The 19,937-nt window shown below is 44.9% G+C and overlaps 3 protein-coding genes across 3 annotated transcripts; all 3 read left to right on the top strand.

Annotated features, from left to right (window-relative positions):
• Nucleotides 1-7,746: 7,746 nt before the first annotated feature.
• LOC148683949 (vomeronasal type-2 receptor 26-like) lies at nucleotides 7,747-9,008 on the top strand. The gene is made up of 3 exons (XM_088654684.1): nucleotides 7,747-7,777; nucleotides 7,929-8,103; nucleotides 8,630-9,008. Exons 1-3 carry the CDS (start codon nucleotides 7,747-7,749, stop codon nucleotides 9,006-9,008), a joined length of 585 nt encoding a protein of 194 aa, XP_088510810.1.
• Nucleotides 9,009-9,051: 43 nt separating this feature from the next.
• On the top strand, nucleotides 9,052-15,919 carry LOC132592950 (vomeronasal type-2 receptor 26-like). The gene is made up of 5 exons (XM_088654682.1): nucleotides 9,052-9,063; nucleotides 9,860-10,738; nucleotides 10,992-11,219; nucleotides 11,926-12,052; nucleotides 15,018-15,919. Exons 1-5 carry the CDS (start codon nucleotides 9,052-9,054, stop codon nucleotides 15,917-15,919), a joined length of 2,148 nt encoding a protein of 715 aa, XP_088510808.1.
• Nucleotides 15,920-17,748: 1,829 nt separating this feature from the next.
• On the top strand, nucleotides 17,749-18,874 carry LOC148683948 (vomeronasal type-2 receptor 26-like). Its single transcript, XM_088654681.1, has 2 exons — nucleotides 17,749-17,966; nucleotides 18,496-18,874. Exons 1-2 carry the CDS (start codon nucleotides 17,749-17,751, stop codon nucleotides 18,872-18,874), a joined length of 597 nt encoding a protein of 198 aa, XP_088510807.1.
• The last annotated feature ends 1,063 nt before the right edge of the window (nucleotides 18,875-19,937 follow it).

Here is a 19,937-nt window from a genome sequence, read left to right as displayed (position 1 = left end):
CCTGTTTAAGGAAGTAGAGAAAATCTGTACAATAAGGGAGAAGTTGGAGAGCCTTCCTGGAATTCTGTTTAAATGAACATGCCTAGCCATAGCTACTATGTCTGCAATGCTGTCTATGCAGTTGCATATGCCATTTCCCACTATTCCCTTTGTTATGCACTGAGCTGAATCCTAGAACAATAGGATTCAGAATCAGCAGTCTGATTGGTCAGCAGGAGCTACCCAATCCAACTCCAGGTGGAAGTGAACCCGCAACCTGATTGGCCTGCAGGAGTAGCCAATCAGGCGGCTGGTAGAAGTGAATCTGCAACCTGATTGGCCTGTAGGAGCAGCCAATCAGGCTGCAGGCAGAAGTCAATCCACAACCTGATTGGCCCACAGTTGTATCCCTGAAGTAGCCAATCACGCAAGGCCCATTGTGTAAATAATGTATATAAGCAGATGGTTTTGGGAAAAGAGCATTTCTTCTCTTCTTCTCCTTGATGACTATGAGCTGAATAAAGAGCATGAAATTCACTCTCGACTCCGAGTATATTTCACTGGCGACGAAGGTGGGATCCTGCTGAGCTGACTGCCACCATGCACTGCACCACAGCACCGCCACCTGCCGCACCGCTGCATCGCATCGTGCATCCAGGCTTCAGCTCCAGGACCCAAGGAACCCGGAATGGCAACCGACAGCAGCTTCTCGCCATTCAAACCAGCATTGGGAGACTGGGAAGGGTACGCCGCCCGTTTCAACTTCCTCCTGCAAGCGAAAGAAGACACCAACGATGCCATGAAGAGGGCGACATTCTTCAGCGTCTGTGGAGAGGAGACGTTTGAAATCGCCCGGGCTCTCCTTGCACCTAGAGATGTCGCTACCGTCTCCTACAAAACAATAATGGATCGGCTGAAGGAGCACTTCTTGCCACAGCCCTCAGTGGTGGCTTGCCGAAATGCCTTCTAGGCAAAGCGGCAAGCCCTGGGGGAAACCATAACTGGGTTTGTGACCTCCCTCCACCAAGCCGCCCGGTTATGCAACTTCTCAGAGTTGGAAAACATGCTTCGTGACCGCCTCGTCGGTGGCCTGAGGGACGAGATGTTGCAACGGCGCCTCTACGCCAAAAAGGACCTCACGTTCCAGGTTGCTCTGGAGGAAGCCCTGGCAACCAAAGCCGCCGAGAGGTCAACGCAAGAGGCACGACCGGCCCCACCATCCCAACTGAGGGTCCACCACGAAGACCTCAATGACGACTCAGAATCTGACAGGGAGGAAGTACACCGAGTACAGCGGCGCACTCAAGCAGCACACACACCACAGCAGCCTCGACGAGAAGGAGGGAACTGTGCAAGCTGCGGGGAGAACCACGAGAGGAGGACCTGCCGTTTCCGCAACGCAGAGTGCAGGCAGTGCAGAAAATTGGGACACATAGCCCGGGTGTGTCGGGCTCGGCTCACCCGTCGACAAGTATCTGATGACCGACCCAGGAGCCCCAGATCACACGGCACCATGCACCAAGGCAACTCAACTGAGATCACGGACTACCAGGTATTCCAGTTGCCCCATCCCAACACAGAGAAAATTTATGTAGAGGTACAGATAGAGGGAGCCCCATGCTGCATGGAGCTGGACACGGGTTCAACTCTATCCATAATCTCGGCCCGAACATTAAGGGAAGTGTGCCCTAATGGGGGTCCCAAACTAAGGCCGGCCCCATTCACCCTCCGGGACTTCCAGAAACGTAAGGTCCCCACAATGGGGGTGGGGACCTTCAGAGTGCAATATCGAGGGCGAAAGCAACAACTGGACTTGCTGGTAGTTAAGGGCCCCTACGTTAGCTTACTGGGACTGGCATGGTTTGGACCACTGGGGCTAGCCGTTACTGGGGTGAACCACAATAGCTTACAAGTGGATGTGGATGCCATATGCAAAGAGTTTCCGGGGGTTTTCGACGGGGCATTGGGACGATATACAGGCCCCCCCATTGCCCTACAGCTAGACCCCGCGGTACGACCCATCAGGCACAAGGCCCGCCGGGTCCCGTTCGCCCTGAAACCCCGCATAGACGAAGAATTGGACCGGCTCGTGGAGCAAGGAGTGCTGGAGCCAGTGCCTAATGCACCCTGGGAAACCCCGATCGTCACACCCGTCAAGCCTAACGGTTCGGTCCGCATCTGTGCAGACTACAAATGCACCATAAACAAGGCTCTCACAGCCCATGCATACCCAGTGCCAGTGGTCAGCCATGTCCTCGCCACACTGGCTGGGTAAAAAATCTTTGGCAAACTGGACTTGGCCCAAGCGTATCAACAGTTGCCTGTGGACGAAGCCACAGCAGAGGCTCAGACAATCGTGACGCACAGAGGGGCATTCAGAGTAAAGCGGCTGCAATTTGGCGTTAGTGTGGCACCAGGCATATTCCAGAATCTAATGGACTCCCTCCTTAAAGGGATTCCTGGCGTCACCCCCTTCTTCGATGATGTGCTGATCGCCGGGCCCACACCAGAGGAATTTGAGGACCGCCTCCGCTCCGTCCTGCACCGTTTCCAGACGGCGGGCCTCAAGGTGAAGCGGGGAAAGTGTTTACTAGGAGTGCCGCAGGTGGACTTTCTGGGATTTAAGGTGGACGCAGAAGGGGTCCATCCAACCGGTGACAAGGTACGGGCCATTTGTGAGGCCCCAGCACCCAAGAGCAAGCCCGAACTTCAGTCATTCTTGGGACTATTGAACTTTTACCATGCCTTCCTTCCCCATAAGGCAGCGGTAGCAGAGCCCCTACACAGACTCCTAGATAAAAGGGCCCCTTGGGTGTGGGGCCAGAGACAAAGGCAGTCAAGGACTTGCTCGTCTCGAACTCGGTCTTGGCACACTTCGACGAGAGGCTGCCAGTGGTGCTGGCATGTGACGCCTCTCCCTATGGCATCGGCGCTGTCCTGGGACACCAACTCCCGGATGGAAGAGAGGTGCCGGTGGCATACTTCTCCCAGACGCTTGATGCAGCCGAACGAAACTACTCACAGATTGACAAGGAGGGTCTGGCAATCGTGAAGGGCGTAAAAAAATTCCATGATTTCTTGTACGGGCGGCCCTTTACCATAGTGACTGACCACAAGCCATTGCTTGGCCTGTTTGCCCCCGAGAAGCAGACCCCCCAAGTGTTGTCTCCCCGCGTCCTCAGGTGGTCAATTTTTATTGCCGGCTACCAGTATGCACTAATCCACCGCCCTGGGAAGGCGATGGGACACGCAGATGCTCTCAGCAGGCTACCACTACCAGAAACAGGCCCCGACCCAGCACCTGCGCAAGAGGTTATGACCCTGGAGCTGCTTCCCGACCGACCCATTCAGGCACAAGAAGTTGCGCACCATTCCACAAAAGATAGGGTCATCTCCTGGGTCCTGGACTGGGTGTGGCGAGGATGGCCCAGCAGCAGCCCTGGGCCAGAATTTGCTGGCTACGCAACCCGCAAACATGAACTGTTGGCCCACAAGGGGTGCCTGTTATGGGGAAGCAGGGTCGTTGTTCCCCAGCCCCTCCGCAAAAGGGTCCTCACAGCCCTACACGAGACACACCCAGGGGTAGTGAGGATGAAGGCCCTTGCCAGGAGTTATGTGTGGTGGCCGGGGATTGACAGAGAGATAGAGGCCTGGGTCCAACACTGCCAGACCTGCCAAGAATCCCGCCCGGATCCCCCAAGGGCCCCAGTCCAGCCCTGGGAGTCCGCCCGAGATCCATGGTCACGCTTGCATGTGGACTTCGCTGGCCCCTTCCAGGGAAAAACATTCGTCATAGTGGTGGATTCCTACACCAAATGGCTGGAGGTCGCACTGGTACCGTCCACTTCTACGGCGGCAGCCATCCGGGTACTACGTAAGCTGTTTGCAACCCACGGGCTCCCTGACACCCTCGTCTCAGACAATGGAACCGCATTTACGTCAGAGGAGTTCCAGACCTTCACAGCGCAGAACGCCATCCGCCACATCCGCTCAGCACCATTCCACCCTGCCACCCATGGCCAAGCGGAGCGCATGGTGCGGACCACCAAGGACAGCCTCCGCCGCATGACACAAGGGGACTGGGAATACCGCCTTGCCGCATTCCTTCTAGCACAGCACAGCACCCCCAGCACGACGGGCCGGAGCCCAGCTGAACTACGAATGGGACGGCGCATTGCAACTAGACTGGACCGACTTCACCCTGACAGAGCTCAGGATGAGGTTGTTGTTGTTGTTTAGTCGTTTAGTCGTGTCCGACTCTTCGTGACCCCATGGACCATAGCACGCCAGGCACTCCTGTCTTGCACTGCCTCCCGCAGTTTGGTCAGGATGAGGTAGTGGTGGGGAAAGGCAGGAACCCCTGGACATTCGTGGCCCAGGACCCAGTGTACGCGAAGAATTTTGGGGCAGGCCCAGCATGGGTACCTGCCACAGTCACCAAGGTGACCGGTCCCGTGTCGTACGAGGTACTAACGGAAGGAGGGCAATGTTGGCGCCGCCACTGCGACCAGCTACGGCGACGATTCCCAGGAGGAACCCGGGAGGAGAGCGGGACAGAGGGGTCCCAAGGGGACAGCGAGGCAGTGAAGCCTGTAGAGCGACAGGGCTGGGCAGGGGAAGCAGAAGCAGTAGGCACAGAGGGGCACCCCGAGGCTGGAAGGACACCGGAACCAGAGCCACAACCTAGTGGGTCAGTGGCGCCAGACCAGACAGCCCCGGCACAGCCAGCAGCCTCGGAACACGAGCCAGAACCAGAACCCCTGACCAAGGAACACCCCAGGCCACAACGCACACGGAGGCGGCCAGCAGACCTTGGGGACTACGAATGCAACTTCCCGGGCAGGACTGGAACTTAGAGGGGAGGGGTGTTATGTACTGAGCTGAATCCTAGAACAGTAGGATTCAGAATCAGCAGTCTGATTGGTCAGCAGGAGCTACCCAATCCAACTCCAGGTGGAAGTGAACCCGCAACCTGATTGGCCTGCAGGAGTAGCCAATCAGGCGGCTGGTAGAAGTGAATCTGCAACCTGATTGGCCTGTAGGAGCAGCCAATCAGGCTGCAGGCAGAAGTCAATCCACAACCTGATTGGCCCACAGTTGTATCCCTGAAGTAGCCAATCACGCAAGGCGCATTGTGTAAATAATGTATATAAGCAGATGGTTTTGGGAAAAGAGCATTTCTTCTCTTCTTCTCCTTGATGACTATGAGCTGAATAAAGAGCATGAAATTCACTCTCGACTCCAAGTATATTTCACCCTTATAATCTCTCAACAAATGTTTAGAAACTTCTTTTTTGGCTCTGTCGCAATAAATAGTTTACAATATACTTTGCATATTTCTTGGAAATATGTCTCCTAACAGGTTTAATCTGTAAATCTCCAAACTTGTCAAATCATTTCTCCCAATCCAGCATGGAAGGCACTGCTGATAATTTCTAATATAATGTGCTATACATTCTATTCATAGTCTATAGAAGCCAATTACTTTATGTTCTCCACCAATATCATGTGTCATGTTAGTACGTGCTCTCTCCTCTACAAACAGATGTGACCACGGCTCGATGATTTTTAGGGTCTTTATTTTACAATATGTACAAGTCAACAAGAGTTCATAGTAAATCAGTCTGAATCATCGCAGTCAGTTGCCGCCAATGATTTACGGCTTCTTTTCCAACACCTAAATTGCGGGAGTTTTATGACCCTCCTCTTATTCTCCAGCCACGCTGATATAATCCCCCCCCTCCCTCCGAGTCAGAGGTTAACCCTTTCAGAGTTTGGAGGTCAGTTGGCTCTCCTGTTTCAGTCCTCTGCTCCTCTACCCTTCCGTACTGGTCTCCGCTTCACCTTCGTCACTGAACCTGCTATTCTCTACCCCGTCTGGTTGCTGCCAGACTTTATTTCCCTTACTCTGTTGCTGCATGTCAGGAGATGCATGTCAGCATACGTATTATGTTCCTTAATTAAATATTAATTATTTCCTTAATTAAATATATGTTCCTGTTTAGAAGTCTGTGTTTTAGTGCAGATGCATTCAGGTTTAAATATTAAAGGTTTCTACAAGCACCAAAATGCTGTACCTCTGTCATATATATCTCCAAGTTATCCCTAAATCACATTGTGCTCTCGTCTTGAATCATTCCATTTGGATAATATGGGTTGCAAGTTGGCTACTTGTTGAATTGTTGTTTCAATTGCATGATCACTTCACTTACACAGAATCCACGTGTCTTTTCTAGTGAATATACAAATCTGGGACTACAGTCCATTCCTTTGCCCCTGAAAACAATCCAATTCCAAGGCAGTGGTGAAGCTTGAACTACCCACAATCCCATACAATATCTGTATTGCCTAATTAATACTTCTGTTGCCCTGAACACCTGCAGTTGCCCAGTAAGAACATGAAGGGTGAATAGTATAATTCAGGAATTACAATACTTTTTCGGGATGGAGAGACTTGTAGTATGAAATGAAATTGTTTATTACGGTTGTAAACCAGCTCCAACAGCACATTCACAAAAATAAAATCTGCATTTATAAACAGTATACAGCAAACCGCTTAAGACTTAAAATTGAATTAAAGACGTATGAGAACCTAAAAGTTTAAAATTTGTGATACCATACAGATTGACCCTATCACCCTGGAGGCTCCCTTTGACTATTTTCCCCATAGGCTAATTTGTTCTTGGAGGATAGACTGCGTCTGCAAATCTGCGTGCAGAATCTGGCTACTGACCAGGTCCTCTTTTGATCTTTTCCTAAGAGGAGGGCATTTAATTTAGACTTCTCTGGAAGGTCAGCAAGCCTCTCCAGTAGGGAGGCAATGGTGTCTCTGCATGCCTCATCGTAGAAGGGGCATCTAAAGAATAAATGTTCGGGGCTTCCTATTTTTCCTAGTGGGCAGGTACACAGTCTCTGGTCGTATGGGACTTTCCCGAAGGATCCTTCCAGAACCGGCGAGGGTAACGCCGAACTTTGGGCAAGAGTAAAGGCCCTTCTTGCGTTTCTGGATTCGAGAAAATAGAGGTATGCAGCCAGGGCAGCAACGTATCTCTCATTTTCTGCGATTATGAAGTCTGGGGTAGTACTTTTGTCATGCTTGATGAAATTTCAAAGTCTATCAACTCACTAGGGAAGTTAAAGACATCCCTGTCATTGTCAAAATTATTGGTTTCCATCCTCTGACTTAATTGATGCCTAGAGACCATAAATAGGAATAACAATGAATATCAAAAAAAAAAGGTATAAAGTCTTCATGCTGCAAACTGGATCTAGGAAGAGGCACTGCTCTTTCATGCATTTGTTGCATCAGGGAGGACTTCAATGAACTGATTTCCCCACCATTCTATTGCAAAAATTATACTAGGAGTATGCCTCATCATTTTGTTTTCCCCAGTTCATCTTTCAATTCTTCGTGTGAAAAAATAGGGTGTTAGCTGTATATTGATTAACAGTCACACTGACTTACACACCATTGACCTAATTTCCTTTTTTCTGGGGTAGGGGGCAGACGAAGAACTCTCAAGACAAAAACCCCACTTTGCAATCCAAGTTAAAGTAATTGATACCTAGAGGTGAAGATATATAGATAAGGATTATAAAATGGGGAAGGACCTTATATTTCTCACTCAGCTTTAGGGGAAAAATTGAGGAGAAAGCTCAGGATATGGTTATGGATACTGATGGGAAATGATATATATTTAAATGCACAGAAAAATTGTTACATAACAGATCAATCAGTAAATCAGTCCAGGAAGAGTATAATCTGAGATGCCTGGTACTGACAATGCCAAGGTTTCAGGTTTGATCCCTGTACAGGACAGCTGCATATTCCTGCATTGCCTTATAGAATGCTGCACATAGAAAAATGGGCATCTCAATTTGGAGAGAACATTTTGGCAACAGGATCATGCTGGTAGTTGCATTGCTTCTCATACTGTTGTGTCATAAAGTTTGTGGGAAACATTTTATGAATTGCAGCATATTTGACGACCCCCTCCCTATTCCTCATGAATTTTACCAGCCAGGGGACCTCGTCATCGGTGGGATTGTTTCTCAAATATTCTTTCTTTATGATAGCCTCTCTTTCCTGGAACAGCGTACACAGACCATCACTGATGAACCTATGTAAGGCTTTACTTCTTCTCTCTCTCATTTTGCAATATGTTCAGTTCATAATTACTGAGAATGCGTTATCAAGAAATACTGTGATTTCTTTACTTTTGGAGTGAGAAATGTGGTTTCCCAGTAACCGTTGGAAATTATTGATAGATCTGTCACATTCTACAATATATTGTTGTTAACAGACCATTAATAAGCTTTCCTCCATGACCCCATTGATGTGAAAAAAACAAAAAACCAAGCACATCATGCTGAAGCCCCATTGCTTGGGCTGGTGGTTGCTGCTGTTCTGTGGGAAATAGGAGGGAGTACAATATGTACAGAGAGGAATTTGTTCATATTCAACATTTGGATATACCGTTTGTGATAGAACATCTACTTATAGTTGTGCATTTCAATATTATATTGTATAATTCTAAGCTACGCTACCCCTCAGTCTTACACACAATTAACTGATGATGACGTGTTGAAATGCTGTCTTAATGTTGCTACAACACTTATTTTATTAAACAGACTGTAACTCTGATTACAGTTCAGTGCCTAAGAATTACCAGCACATCCTGGCCTTTGCATTTGCTGTCAAAGAGATCAATGAGAATCCCAACATCTTACCAAATATCTCTCTGGGACTCCACATTCTCAATAGCTACTATACTGCAAGAATGACCTATAAAGCTACCTTAAGCCTTCTGTCAGCACGACATAGGTTTGTCCCCAACTTCAAGTGTGACAACCAGAACAATCTGATAGCTCTCATTGGAGGGTGTATGTCTGAAATTTCTGCCAATATGGCCATCATTTCAGCAATCCACAAGACTCCACAGGTAAGATTTCTTCATGAGTGTATGGAGCTCTCACAACTCTTGTACACTATCTTGATTTCAGCAAACCTTTCGATAAATTTGCCGTGAGCATTTTCATGGGGACTTCTCCTAATACACATGCTTGGTTGCAATGTTCCCTAATGTAAACTCTTTTGCAAAACATATTTTTTCTATAATGCATTTTTATATGTTGTTTTCACTATTATATGCATCCTAATGCACACTATGCCTTTCCATATGCATTTTAGCACATATTACTCAGTTGGAACTTTTCATTTCTAAAATAAAAGTATGGCAAATTTCAAAGGATCACTAGTTTTTTGTTCTCAGGTTGTTTTGAACAAGGGAATAATGTAGGTCCCTGCTTAATCACCCCAGTATGGCTCACCTTCATCACATACACCCCAACAATATGACAAAAATCTGCCAATGGCATACAAATCAATAAGGCTAACCAGATTCAAAAATATACACACTCACCCCTCTCACACAGAAAAACAAATCTCACTACAGCCACCCAAAGACCAACCACATCCTGTGTCACCCTCACCTCTCTCACCACCAAGGAAACACAACAAGCAAATAGTAATACCACCCATACAAGTAATGCTGACACAAAACTCCACACATACACTAAGTAGAAGAATAGAAGCCTAAGCACCCCACACCCCACATTTCCGTGTTCCGTGGCCTTTCAGAGCAACATCCGAACAAAAGAGCGCTCTGCCAATTCATTTGGCATGGTAGAAGGTGGCTAGGCCTGCAGAAGTAATTGAAATATTTAGAAGAAGAGACAGGTTGCTTGAGACAAGTGATTCAGGGTAAGTCATGATGAAACCAATTACTGGGGAGACCCTCACAGCGGGTCTTCAAAGAAACCTACAGGACCTCCTACAAGTGTATGGTTTAAAATTATCTTCTGTTCTTGTACTTTCCAGCTCACTTATGGATCATTTTTGCCATTACAAGGTGTCCAAAGTTTGTTCCCATTTCTATACCAGATGGTCCCCAATGAGGCCTACCAGCACATGGGTGTTGTGCGGCTACTTCAGCATTTCAGATGGACCTGGATTGGGCTTTGGGCTGTAGATGATGATCGAGGAGACAGATTTTTGCAGACAATGATGCCATTGCTTTCCATTCATGGTATCTGTTATGCCTTCGTCACAAGAATACCCAAATGGAATTATGTGGATGAGATGGTAAACTTTGGTTTGCAGCGTTTTGAAAGCTATGCTAAAATATTTGAGGGAAACTCCAGTACAGGAAACCCCAGTGTATACTTTATTTATGGAGAGCCTCCATCCTTTCAGGTTTTGAGAATGCTGCTGTTTTATGCACCTTTCTTCTCATTGCCACCTCTGAATAAAGTGTGGATTGTTACATCCCACTGGGATTTTGCATCACACTCTCTACAGAAGAATTGGGATATGCAAGCCTTTCATGGTTCTTTATCCTTCACAGTTCCCTCAAATCGGTTATTAAGTTTCCACAATTTCATTCACAAGTTAAGGCCGTTGTGGGGAAAAGGTGATGGTTTCATCAAGTTCTTCTGGGAGCAGGCCTTCAGCTGCTCATTCAAACTCTCTAAAGGACAGCAAGAGGAGGAAAGCAACAAAGCTTGCACTGGAGACGAGAAGCTGGAGGGCCTTCCTGGAATTCTGTTTGAAATGGACATGACTGGCCACAGCTACAATGTCTACAATGCTGTCTACATTGTGGCACATGCTTTGCATGCCATAAATAAAAGCAGCTCCAAGAGAAGAAGAATTATGCAAGGGGGGGAACTGGCATTTCCAAATGTGCAATCATGGCAGGTAATTACTATTCCGCTTTTGGCCAGAGGTAAAGGGAGCTGTAAATTTGCATAATTCATTTCTAGCAACATTTTGTTTGGATGCCTTCTTGCTTTATTTTGAAAAAGCACTGCTATATAGATTATATAATTGTCCTAATATAGAGTTATTTAATGAGAACGACTTACTGTTGAAAAATTAGTAAGTCCTCCATGAAGCCCATTGAATAAATTTCAATATGTTGTGACATCTCTGCACATATTCTCTTTAAAAGGTGCATTCCTTTCTAAGGCACATCACGTTCAATAACAGTGTTGGAGATTCTGTGCACTTTGATGACAATGGAGAATTAGTTGCATGTTTTGATATAACGAACTGGTGGATATTTCCCAATGGCTCACTGGTTAGAGGAAAAGTGGGAAGACTGGATTCTCAGGCTCCTTTCGGAAAAGAGTTAACAATTAATGATGACCAAATTCTATGGCATCCAAGTTTTAACCAGGTAAAGTAGGTTATCTAACTTTTATGTATATAAAGCAGTAAACACTTGAGTATGTAAATGAGAATACTATGAGTCCAAAACTGTATACAGTATAATGTACCTATTTGTGAAATAAATGTAGAATATGAAAATTCTTTGGAAGGAGGAGTAGGAGAAGAAGAAGAATGCAAAGGATCTGTCAGCCAAGGGATCCAGCAATCCACTCCTTCCCCATTTCATTTCAAGCTGGAAGAGGATTCTGGTGATTTTTAAATATTCTCATATTCTCATATTCGTTGCAGGCACTTACAAAGACCTCAAACAGCTCAGCTTCCTTTTTATTACAAATGACACTTGTAATGTCAGGGTCAACAACCTACAATACAGATATCAGCAATTCTCTACTTATTCTTTGGTTATTCATCCCCTGATACATTTATGATCATGTGATAAAGATGTGGAAATGAGCCTGCTGACATGAGCAGAAATTCAATAGAGAAGGGTCTGTACTGCAGACCATAGATTCACAACAGATAGAAGCTGGTGCCAAAGGGTCAGAAGAAAGTAATAGAGGCATCTGAGCCTAATGGGGTTTCCTCACTCTCCCCCTCACTTCATTCAAATCAGATGGGACGTGAACCACAGAAGAGTGAAAATATCTTATTGTTAATCACCATATTATTATTATTATTATTATTATTATTATTATTATTATTATTATTTATAGGTGTTGCCTATTTCTGTGTGCAATGACAACTGCTATCCTGGCTACAGCAGGAAAAAGAAGGAGGGAGAAAAGTTTTGCTGCTACGATTGTGCTCTATGTTCAGAAGGGATGATCTCTAAGCAGAAAGGTAGGGAATATAATATACCTTCTCGGTAGTGGCACCCGTCCTGTGGAACACCCTCCTATCAGAGGTCAGAGAGATAAACAACTACCTGGCATTTAGAAAATACCTAAAGGCAGCCCTGTTTAGGGAAGTTTTTAATCTGTAATATTAGATGTATTTTAATGTTCGTTGGAAGTCGCCCAGATTGGCAGGGGAAGCCCAGCCAGATGGTCGGGGTATTAATAATAATAATAATAATAATAATAATAATAATAATAATTATACATCATATGGAAGTATGTTTTGACCCTTAAGGCACATAAAGCCACTACTTTGATTAAGCTAAGCAGTTCCATTTCTGATCAGTATCTGGACGGGAGACAGGCCGGGGACTCACTATACAGTATACAACCTTGCATTCCACAGTGGAAGAAAAATAGGGTATAAATGTAAGAATATATTTTAAAATTCATATTAAATCTGTTGGAGGGTGGCAGGAAGATATCCCCTCGTAGTTTGTTGATGGTTTTTCAGCTCCTTGGGTGAAAGGGAGCATATAAATGTAAAAATGAAATAAATAAATACAAGTCTAAGGCAGCGTTTCTCAACCGCTGTTCCGCGAGACGCTGGCTGGTGTGCCGCGACGTGCGGTGACGAGAAGAGCGATTTACATTGTCACGTGCCTGGCGGCCGCCAATAGATAACACTGACCCGCTGGAAAGCAATATTTCTCCTCCTCTTTCCCAAAGCTCAGTGCAAACGAGCTTGGCGGCCTCCAATACACAGCGCTGACCCACCGGAAAGCAATATTTGGCAAGTGTTCCTTACAGTCATAATTATAATATAGGGCGGCACAGAGTTAATTTTTTAAACTTTTTAAATGGTGGTGTGCCTCGTGATTTTTTTCACAGAACAAGTGTGCCGTGGCCCAAAAAACGTTGAGAAACACTGGTCTAAGGTACCATAAAATAACCAGAGAATTATTATATTACAAATGCCTATCAAAATTAAAGGAGGCAAAATGGACCCACTTTTCCATGGAGTTCCATAACTGCTGAGACCATCTCCTGGGTCCCAACTAATCGTATCATGGAAAATGGAATTCCAGCAATTCTTAATGCCTGGATAGATTAGGAGAACTCCATCAGTGGCCAGACTGTAGGAAGTAGAGAGCATTGTGATGTAGCATTTAGCAAACAGCTGGTCAGAAGCTATAAGTTTTTGCGCGGTCAGGGGGAGTCCCCCAAAAACCCAGGCAACCCCTGAGTGGAATAACGACACAGGACAACATTCTATGGGATTAAAAATTGGCCACAACTTTATTAAGATTCAGATGCAGGGAGACCTTGGCCCAGGCATTGGGCATTTATCCTTCCCAGCCCCCAGCCGGGGGTCTGGGTAATTTCAGGGTTATCCAGCATGTTTGTGGGTTCGGCTAGCTCTGAAGAACATATGTTCAAGCAGATAGCCCGCATCCCTTTTCACCGCCACTGGAGGGAGAGGGCAATGACAACCTCTAGGCAAATGGTCAATGCCTCCCCCTTAGACCCATTTTCAGGAACCCTGGTATCGCCCGCCGCTGCAATGGGGCAGGGGTGTCACCGCCCCACGCCCCCCATTTATGTAGATGACTAAAGGATTCTGCCCAAGGCCTGCAACCGCCAAAGTTGTGACCAATTGCTACGGGAACGGCGAAACCTGGCAATGCAGGGAAATGCCTTTCCGGCCCTTCCACAGCAGCCTTGTCATAGCAGCACCTGCGTGCATGTATGCCTGTGGAAGAGGAAAAAGAAAGGTTAACCTGTAATGTAAGCATTAATTTTGGGAGTGGAGGGTGGGAAAGCTCTGGAGCTGTCGGCTGCTTCCCGGGTATGTCTCTCCTTCTGCTGTGTGCACTGTATGGTTACCTCCTCCTACCTGGCCAAACCCCCTGGCAATGCCTCCCCCGTCTGGATTGGACGGCTGACTGTGTGGGCGGAGACAACAAGCATCCAGCCCAGGAAGGCGGTGCCAGCCTACCAAACTGCAAGGGCTGTCCCAGGGATCCCAGGGGGCAGCGCGCGACCGTGCAAAATGAACACCCCTTTTATGTGGGGAACGGTCATTTCATATTAACTTTCACTATGAAGTACACAGTACCTGCAGAAGAGACTCCCATGATATGTGTTTCATGAGTCAAGTTGTTAGGAAATCCCAGCCCAGGTAAGGGTGCAGCTGGGTCATCAGCCAAAGCTGATGGAAGGCACTCCAAGCCACAGCGGCTATATGAGCCTCAAGCAACAGCAAAGGATCCAGAAGTACCCCCAAGCTGTGAACCATTCCTTCAAAGAGAGTGCAGCCCCACCCAGAGCAGGCAACATCCCATCCATTCCATCCCCCGCACAGGTGGCAAAATGCCATGGGCCACCCCTGGGCTCTTTTGTAATCTGAGTTTGGCACATTCCTGTTCCAATCCTATTTCTTTCTCATTGTATCCTGACTCTCTTTTGTAATGTACACAGGCAATGTATGTAGAGATTGCAAGCAGTCTGCTATCACGGGAAAACATTGAATCAGTCACCAGCCACTTTAACCGGATGGTTAGGTATTGTACCTTCAGACCATACCCTATAAGAATAGTACTACCCAAACCAGAAACAAATTATTAAAGAAAGAAAAACAACAGTAATGATAATTACTATGAAAATTACTTCTTTAGCCTTTAAAGTCATTTACCGGAATTATCCCTGTAAGTTTTTAACACTGTCAGATTAGTGAGTATTAGTATTGTTCTCTCAGCACAGCAATGATGGTTGAGAAGTTTCATATGGTATTATTTGCTAGATATGAAATTAACATCAATGATTTTGATATTAAGGGACCCATTTCTCCTAGAGTTCATTAAAGAACTGCAAAAAGAGGCAACAAAATTCATTCTCACTAACAGCCCCTTCAAATAGGTGATCCTCAACTTCTAGAAGTATTTAAAGTAGCTCTTTTCTATTTTCAGATATGGATGCCTGCGTCAAATGTCCAGAAGACCAGTTTCCCAATTTGGACCAAACTCAATGCATTCCCAAAGCTGTAAGCTACCTCTCTTACAAAGAAACATTAGGGATCACCTTAGCTATCTTAGCCATTTCCTTCTCCTTTATCACAACTTCAATACTTGGAATTTTTGTGAAGCAGAAGGACACTCCTATAGTCAAAGCCAACAACAGGACCCTCACCTACACCCTTCTCGTCTCTCTCCTTCTTTGCTTCCTCTGTTCCTTACTCTTCATTGGACAGCCTGGAAAGTTCATCTGCCTTCTCCGACAAACAGCCTTTGGCATCATGTTCTCTGTGGCCCTTTCCAGCACCTTGGCAAAAACCATCACCGTGGTTCTGGCATTCATGGCAACCCAGCCAGGATCCAGAATCAGAAAATGGGTGGGGAAGAGAATGGCAAATTCAATTGTCCTCTCCGGCTCCTTTATTCAAGCTGGCATTTGTTCTCTTTGGTTATGTACTTTCCCTCCATTCCCAGATATGGACATGCACTCAGTGACTGGTGAAATGCTACTGGAATGTAATGAGGGTTCAGCTATCATGTTCTACTGTGTCATAGGCTACATGGGTTCCTTGGCCATTGTCAGCTTCATTTTGGCTTTCCTAGCCAGGAAGTTGCCAGACAGTTTCAATGAGGCCAAATTTATCACTTTCAGCATGTTGGTGTTTTGCAGTGTTTGGCTGACTTTTGTCCCAACCTACTTGAGCACCAAAGGAAAATACATGGTGGCTGTGGAGATCTTCTCCATCTTATCATCCAATGCTGGGTTACTGGCTTGCATCTTTTTCCCTAAATGCTACATCATTGTACTGAGGCCTGAACTGAATAACAGGGAGCAACTAATAAGGAAAACCAAATAAAACTTATATGAGAAAATGGCAGGTTAGTGAATGAATGCATTTGGGCTTGATTAAGGAAGCATTAAGGAAATCCTTGCAACTTCAGTGAAGATGGATGCATCACACTTCATACCTATATTCTGCAGTCAAATGCCACACCCTAGTGTTTCCATAACTTTCACAGTTCGCTCAAATAAACTGTTAGGCTTCTAGAAATTCATATACATGAGGAACCCTGTCCATGCAGAAGAATGTGTTTCGATTCAGAACTTCTGGGAATAAGCAGTCAGCTGTTTCCTAAACCTATTTAAGGAAGTAGAAAAAACCTGTACTAGGGAGGAGAAGCAGGAGAGCCTTCCTGGAATTCTGTTTGAAATGAATATGCCTAGCCATCTGCAATCCTGTCTATGCAGATGCATATGCCATTCAGTTTATTGTATATAGCCCAATGCCTTCATAATGAGAAACAGTGGGCAAAGTCAAGGCTATAGAAGGCAATTACATCATGTTCTCCTCCAAAATCATGTCAGGATATTATGTTCCTTAATTAAATAGGAATTACTTCCTTACTTAAATATATGTTTCTGTTTAACAGTCTGTCTTTTATTATGGGTGAATTCAAATTTAAACATTAAAGGTTTGTCAAAGTTCCAAAATTCTGTCCCTTAGTCATATATATCTCCAATTTATCACTAAATTGCATTGTGCTCTCAGGGTCACCTCAGTCTCTGATCAATCCATGTGGATAATATTGGCTGCAAGTTGGATATTGTTGAATTGTAGTTTCAATTGCATGATCACTTCACTTACACAGAATTCATGGGTCTATTCTAGTGAATAATTTGTCACTGACAACAATCCAGCTCCAAGGTAATGGTGAATCTTGAACTACCCACAATCCCATACAATATCTGTATTGCCTAATTAATACTTCTGTTGTCGATAACACCTGCAGTTGCCCAGTAAGAAAATTAAGGGTGAACGGTATAATTTAGGAATTACAATATTTTTTCGGGGTGGAGAGACGTGTAGTACTTTTTTCATGCTTGATGAAATTTCAAAGTCTATCAACTCACTGGGGAAGTTATAGACATCCCTGTCATTGTCAAAATTACTGGTTTCCATCCTCTGACTTAATTGATGCCTAGAGACCATAAATAGGAATAACAATGAATATCCAAAAGAAAAAGCTATAAAGTCTTCATGCTGCAAACTGGATCTAGGAAAAGGCACTGCTCTTTCATGCATTTGTTGGGTCAGGAGGGTTTCCATGAGCTGATTCTGCCACCATTCTATTGCAAAATTTATACCAGGAGTATAGCTCATCACTTTGTTTCCACCAGTTCGTCTTCCAGTTCTTAGTGTTAAGAAATGGGGCCTTAGCTATGTATCGATTCACAGTCACACTGACCTACACACCCTTGACCTAATTTCCTTTTTTGTGGGGTAGGGGGCAGACGAAGGACTCTCAGGACAACACCTCCCTTTGAAATCCATGTTAAAATAATTGATCCTTAGAGATGAAGATCGATAGCTAAGGATTGTAGAAAGGGGAAGGAGCTTATATTTCTCATTCAGCTTTAGAGAAAAAAAATTGAGGAGAAAGCTCAGGATATGGTTATGGATACTGATGGGAAATGATATATATTTAAATGCACAGAAAAATTGTTATGTAACATACAGATCAATCAGTAAATCAGTGCAGGAAGAGCCATGTGGTGCTGACAATGCCAAGGATTCGGGTTTGATCCCTGTACAGGAGAGCTGCATATTCCTGCATTGCCTTATATAATGCTGCACATTGAAAAATGGGCATCTCAATTTGGGGGGAACATTTTGGCAACAGGATCATGCTGGTAGTCACATTGCTCCTCATACTGTTTTGTCATACTGTTTGTGGAAAACATTTTATGAATTGCAGCATATTTGACGACCCTCTCCCTATTCCTCATGAATTTTACCAGCCAGGGGACCTCGTCATCGGTGGGATTGTTTCTCAAATATTCTTTCTTTATGATAGCCTCTCTTTCCTGGAACAGCGTACACAGACCATCACTGATGAACCTATGTAAGACCTTCCCTCTTCCCTCTCTCACTTTGTAAGATGTTCAGTTCATAATTACTGAGAATGCATTGCCAAGAAATACTGTGATTTATTTACAGTTGGTGTGAGAAATGTCGTTTCGCAGTAACAGTTGGAAATTGTTGATAGATCTATTACATTCTACATTATATTGTTCTTCACAGACCATTAATAAGCTTTCCTCCATGACCCCACTGATATGAAACAAACAAACAAAAACTAAAAAACCAAGTACATCATAGTGGAGTCTCATCTGCTTAGGCTGGTAGGTGCCTGCTGCTCTTGTACAAAATAGGAGTGAGTACAATATGTACAGAGAGGAATTTGTTCAGATTGAACGTTTAGGTCTACAGTTTGTGATATCTCATATCATGCTTATTGCTGTGCATTTCATTAGTGTATTGTATAATTTTAAGCTACGATACACCTCTGTCTTACAAGCTTACAATTAAAATGCTGTTTTATTGTAGCTGCAGCACTTATTTTATTAAACAGAATGTAACTCTGGTTACAGTTCAGTGCCTAAGAACTACCAGCACATCCTGGCCTTTGCATTTGCTGTCAAAGAGATCAATGAGAATCCCAACATCTTACCAAATATATCTCTGGGGCTCCACATCCTCAATAGCTACTACACTGCAAGAATGACCTATAAAGCTACCTTAAGCCTTCTGTCAGCACGACATAGGTTTGTCCCCAACTTCATGTGTGACAACCAGAACAATCTGATAGCTCTCATTGGAGGGTGTATCTCTGAAATCTCTGCCAATATGGCCATCATTTCAGCAATCCACAAGATTCCACAGGTATGCTCTGTTTATGAGTGTATGGAGCTCTCACAACTCTCGTACACTATCTTGAGTTCAGCACCCCTTTCAATAAATTTCCCGTGAGCATTTTCATGTGGACTTCTCCTAATACACATGCTTGGTTGGAATGTTCCCGAATGTAAACTCTTTTGCAAAAGTTATAGGTTGTGTTGGTCTGCCGTAGTCGAAACAAAATAAAAAAAACCCTTCCGGTAGCACCTTAGAGACCAACTAAGTTTGTCATTGGTGTGAGCTTTCGTGTGCATGCACCCTTCTTCAGATACACTGAAACAGAAGTCACCAGACCCTTATATACAGTATAGTGAGAGGTTTTATGGGCCTATGGCCGAAATAAAGTTCATCTTATTCTTATCAGTATAGTGAGAGGGTGGGGAGGGGTATTACTCAGAAGAGTGGTGGGAACGGGTGATTGGCTGATAGGTGTGATAAACCTGTTGACGCCTGTTGACGACTGCAATTGGTTTTACAGGAAAAAGCAAGGGGTGAGATGGCTGGAAATCGCTTTTTCATGTATAATAAGATAAGAATCCAATGTCTCTATTCAGACCAGGTCTCTCCATGGTTTTAAGCTTGGTAATAAGTTGCAATTTAGCAACTTCTCCTTCCAGTCTATTTCTGAAATTCTTTTGTAATAAGACAGCTATTTTGAGAGCTTGTATAGAATGTCCTGGGAGATTGAAGTGTTCTCCTACTGGTTTCTCTGTCTTGTGATTCCTAATGTCAGATTTATGTCCATTTATCCTTTGGCTTAGGGTTTGCTAAGCAGAAGAATAGAAGCATAACCACCCACACCCCACCTTTCCCCGTCTCGCCCACTCTTCCTTACCTACCATTGTATGCAATAAGAAAAGAAAGGGGGGGAATGAGAGCTGAAATTTCTTTCTCTTCTGTCCCTACTTATTCCAAGTGCTACATAGATGCTACTCTAAATCTCATAAGACTTTGTCAATACCATAGCCAAGTTTTGTGACATTTTGTTACGTAACGTGAGAAATGGCCTACTGAAGACCACAGAATTGGTGGAAGCCTAATGTCTATCCCAATGTTGCCAGGTTCACTCTGGATCACTGTTGTGTGGTTTGCTATTACAACTTAAGCAAACAAAAGTGATGTGAGAGCTCCAGCA

This window comes from Zootoca vivipara, chromosome 12 (assembly GCF_965207765.1).
Source record: "Zootoca vivipara chromosome 12, rZooViv2.hap1.1, whole genome shotgun sequence".
In the NCBI taxonomy this organism is placed as follows: Eukaryota; Metazoa; Chordata; class Lepidosauria; order Squamata; family Lacertidae; genus Zootoca; species Zootoca vivipara.
This window is presented reverse-complemented; position numbering and strand designations above follow the sequence as displayed.